At 36.8% G+C, this 3,590-nt stretch overlaps 1 protein-coding gene across 1 annotated transcript in view; it reads right to left on the bottom strand.

Annotated features, from left to right (window-relative positions):
- The window catches only part of LOC107684541 (3-hydroxyisobutyrate dehydrogenase, mitochondrial-like), a 9,706-nt gene that overhangs the window by 4,794 nt on the left and 1,322 nt on the right, over positions 1–3,590 (bottom strand). The window contains exons 3-4 of the mRNA XM_016480818.1: positions 3,440–3,549; positions 3,092–3,213 (exon numbers count right to left, since the gene is read on the bottom strand). Of these exons, the coding sequence (XP_016336304.1) occupies positions 3,092–3,213; positions 3,440–3,549 (232 nt within the window). The remainder of the gene's footprint in view (positions 1–3,091; positions 3,214–3,439; positions 3,550–3,590) is intronic.

Here is a 3,590-nt window from a genome sequence, read left to right on the forward strand (position 1 = left end):
ACACACACACACACACACACACACACACACACATATTTGCATGCCAAAGAGAGCCATATTTTAGTTTTCCATGAGCGTTTTGCTCACTTTCTCTGAGCCTTACACAGTTCGGTTTTGCTGCTGCGCCTTTAAGACACAAGCAACAGTGCCTTTCTCAGGATCTGCTCAAACGTTTTCGGGTCTGTAGTCATGTCAAATTGTTCTTAACGCCCCCATCCTTCAATACTGAATCATCAGGGAAACCGGGAAGAAACTCTAGCCACCCTTTCCTACCACTGTGATCCTTTGGAGAGATATGGAGAGTGGGAGACATTACACACAGAGTTTATCCTAAAAGATTAAGGATTATTTGATCAATTCTGATATAACCCCATTTAATCACTGGTTCTGAACCAGGGGGCCTCAGCATAGACAAAACAAGCATTACCCAATCAATCAAATATATGAAAACTCTTGTTTTAAATGCACCCATTTTTCTTTGAAGAACCATGGTTCCCATGGTCTAAAAACATGTAAGGTAGCCTAATTTTGAAGTGTTATTTCTAAACCTGGAAAAGTCATGTAATATAATAAAATCCATGGGCATATGTTATAAATAAATATAACATTTGCTAATTTTGCAGATGAGTGATGATGTCAATATAATTAATGATTTAAAAAGGTGGGTGGAGGGACTGAATTATTCAACGCACTGAAGAAGGCCTTGAGCCGAAACATTTCTGTTTTGTCCCGCTGGTGTTAAATGTATAAAATAAGATGTCAAAAGAAGACTATTTTTGCGAGTGCGGATCATGGTTTCACATACGTTATAAATATAATTTTTTTTCTGTTTATTCCAAAATATTTTATTGTGTAGAAACTTAAATGGATAAAAAAAGTAAATATTTTTTTATCCTTAATGATAATCTAAAAATAATAATAATCGAACAACTGGCAAAATAATGCAGCCTTGGAATATTGTTGAATATTGGACAATGTGTTGGAATCAAAATGGCTGTGACCTGCTGCATTAAATGGAAGAAAATATTGGTTGAATAAGATTAATGTGTAAGCATCCAATTCATAAAATGACCAAAGCTTTACAAAACTGGTGGAGGTCCAAGCTTTACCCAGTTGAAAGTCTGCAGTTTTGATACTAATCACTGCTAGTGAATCTGACATCAACAATATGAAGTCACAAGAGGAAAAAAAAAAAAAAAGATGAACTACTTGTGCATGTATGATCAGTCAAATCAATGACAATGAACTGTGGAAGCAACACTGTATAACAACAGAAGGAACAGTTCTTTCTTAATACTGCACAGTTTAATACTGTACACTCAGCCAGGCTGAGTGTACAGAAGTGGATACCTTTAATTCAGTGCAGTGGAGAAAAAAGCAAATGCATAAATCTGAAGTTAACCTACTAGACTAGTTTTTAAGACACATCAGAGACACTCAAAAAAAAAGTAGGTCGTATTAGGCTGCAAGGTGGACAGAAATAAAGCTATAAGGCCATGAATCATTCTCTGTCCAGTTCCTTTCACTTCTCCCAGAATTTAAGCAAAACCGCTACCCTTTGCAAGTCTCAGTCTACATGTCTTGGTAATGATATAGGACAAAACCTTTGTTTGCACATGAAATTATTCACACTGAAGTTATCTTATATTTGATACTAATGAATGTACCTCTGCAGAGATTCAGACATCCCAATTTGCACACTATTCTATACCATTTTATTGTACAAATAGTGTGAGTAGGGTGTTCAGACTGAAAATTCCAGGTACTGCACTTCAAATACTAGATGCACTTTCAGAAAAAAATATTTGACCGAACAAAATGTGGTGTGGGATGTTGGAGACTTCAGTCATAGATATGCTGGTTGACAAACTAACCTTATAAAATTCATATACTATTCAATATAATACATAGTAAAACTGTACAGTATATTGTATGCCATTTGTGGAACAACTAGAGTCTATCCTCCCATGCCAGGTCAGAAATACAAGCATAAACAAATACAAACAAACGACACGGTCAGAAAAGGCTGAAAAAAACAGAAGGTGACATTTTGTCTTAATATTTGTTTGTTCAAAATCTAGACCTCAGCTATTTCTGCCACAGCCTTATCCTATACAGTATATAGGTTTCTAAAAGAAGGGATACATGAGAAATTACGGCATTGTCACTGATTTTCAGCACTTGTCTCCATTTCCACCATAAGTTGAGGTCACAGGCTCAATTCCCAGATGCTAGCTTTTGAGTTAGTCTATAACTCAAAGAGTCCACACACCAATGGCCGGATTAAGAAAATGGACAAAATAAGGTAGGCTATAAAACTCTTTCCTATCAACAAACCTGCAAATCACCCATTGCAAACTGAAACAAAGGACAGAAAGAATAAAACTCTTGGTGTGTCCTGAAGTTTGACTTTGCTAACCTTCAGATTGTTGAAAATGCATGGGTTTTGTTGTATATATATCTTTACCAAACTACACTATTGCCACATAACAGTGTTGTTGTTTGCTTGATACAGCAAGGAAAAATAAAAGCCAGACGATGGTTATGATCAGGCCTGGACATCAATGTGAAACTGAATTCCACTATTAACATGAACCTGTGATTGCGAAAACCACAATGCTTGAATTGGAGCCAAAGATTCTTTAAGAAATTTGTACCTCTTCCCAGACGGTGACTCGTTTCGTAACAGACGTTGGGTGTGTGATTTATGAAACCTTTAAATCATGCACTAATAAACACTGTCAGCACTTACATATGCGGTTTGTGTGCAGTCAGGATTCAGATCACGTTTATGACATACTACGCAAGTAACCGCATCTACAGGTGCATCTCAATAAATTAGAATGTCATGGAAAAGTTCATTTATTTCAGTAATTCAACTCAAATTGTGAAACTCGTCTATTAAATAAATTCAATGCACACAGACTGAAGTAGTTTAAGTCTTTGGTTCTTTTAATTGTGATGATTTTGGCTCACATTTAACAAAAACCCACCAATTCACTATCTCAACAAATTAGAATATTGAGATGCACCTGTATGTCTTCCCTTGATATTGAGTTGGGTAGGAAGTGAGAGTTCGTCATCATCTCACCTCCAGACACTGGGGCATCCATGAAAACAGCTCCCAGTTTCTCTGCGGCAACTGCCATTTCCTTGGAGACAGCTGGATCAATAGTGCTGGAATCAATGAGTAGGGATCCCTTCTTCACTCTCCTGTTGTAAAGTAAAGATATCAGTATACAAGATCTGTCCAGTACAGGGTACATGTGTCTTTAAAAAATTTTTAAACATTTCCCACCACAATTAAATTAGCCAAAATTCCACTTAATCTTTTATTAAAACCTCTCAAATTAAGTTTGCTAATTAAACTTATGTTCAAATGCTGTGTTTTGTGAAAATCTTAAAGACTATTTAGCCTGTACAGGAAGGACATCCTTACTTCAGGATGCCATTTGGGCCTGTATACACATCTATAACGTTGGGGCTGGAGGGAAGCATTGTGACGATGCGATCTGCTTTGTCTGCCACATCCGCAGGGCTGTCCAGGATCTGAGAACAGGGCAAAAACAGAGCACTTCTAATTCAAGCAA

Source organism: Sinocyclocheilus anshuiensis, unplaced genomic scaffold (assembly GCF_001515605.1).
Source record: "Sinocyclocheilus anshuiensis isolate Anshui unplaced genomic scaffold, SAMN03320099.WGS_v1.1 scaffold225, whole genome shotgun sequence".
Classification (NCBI taxonomy): domain Eukaryota; kingdom Metazoa; phylum Chordata; class Actinopteri; order Cypriniformes; family Cyprinidae; genus Sinocyclocheilus; species Sinocyclocheilus anshuiensis.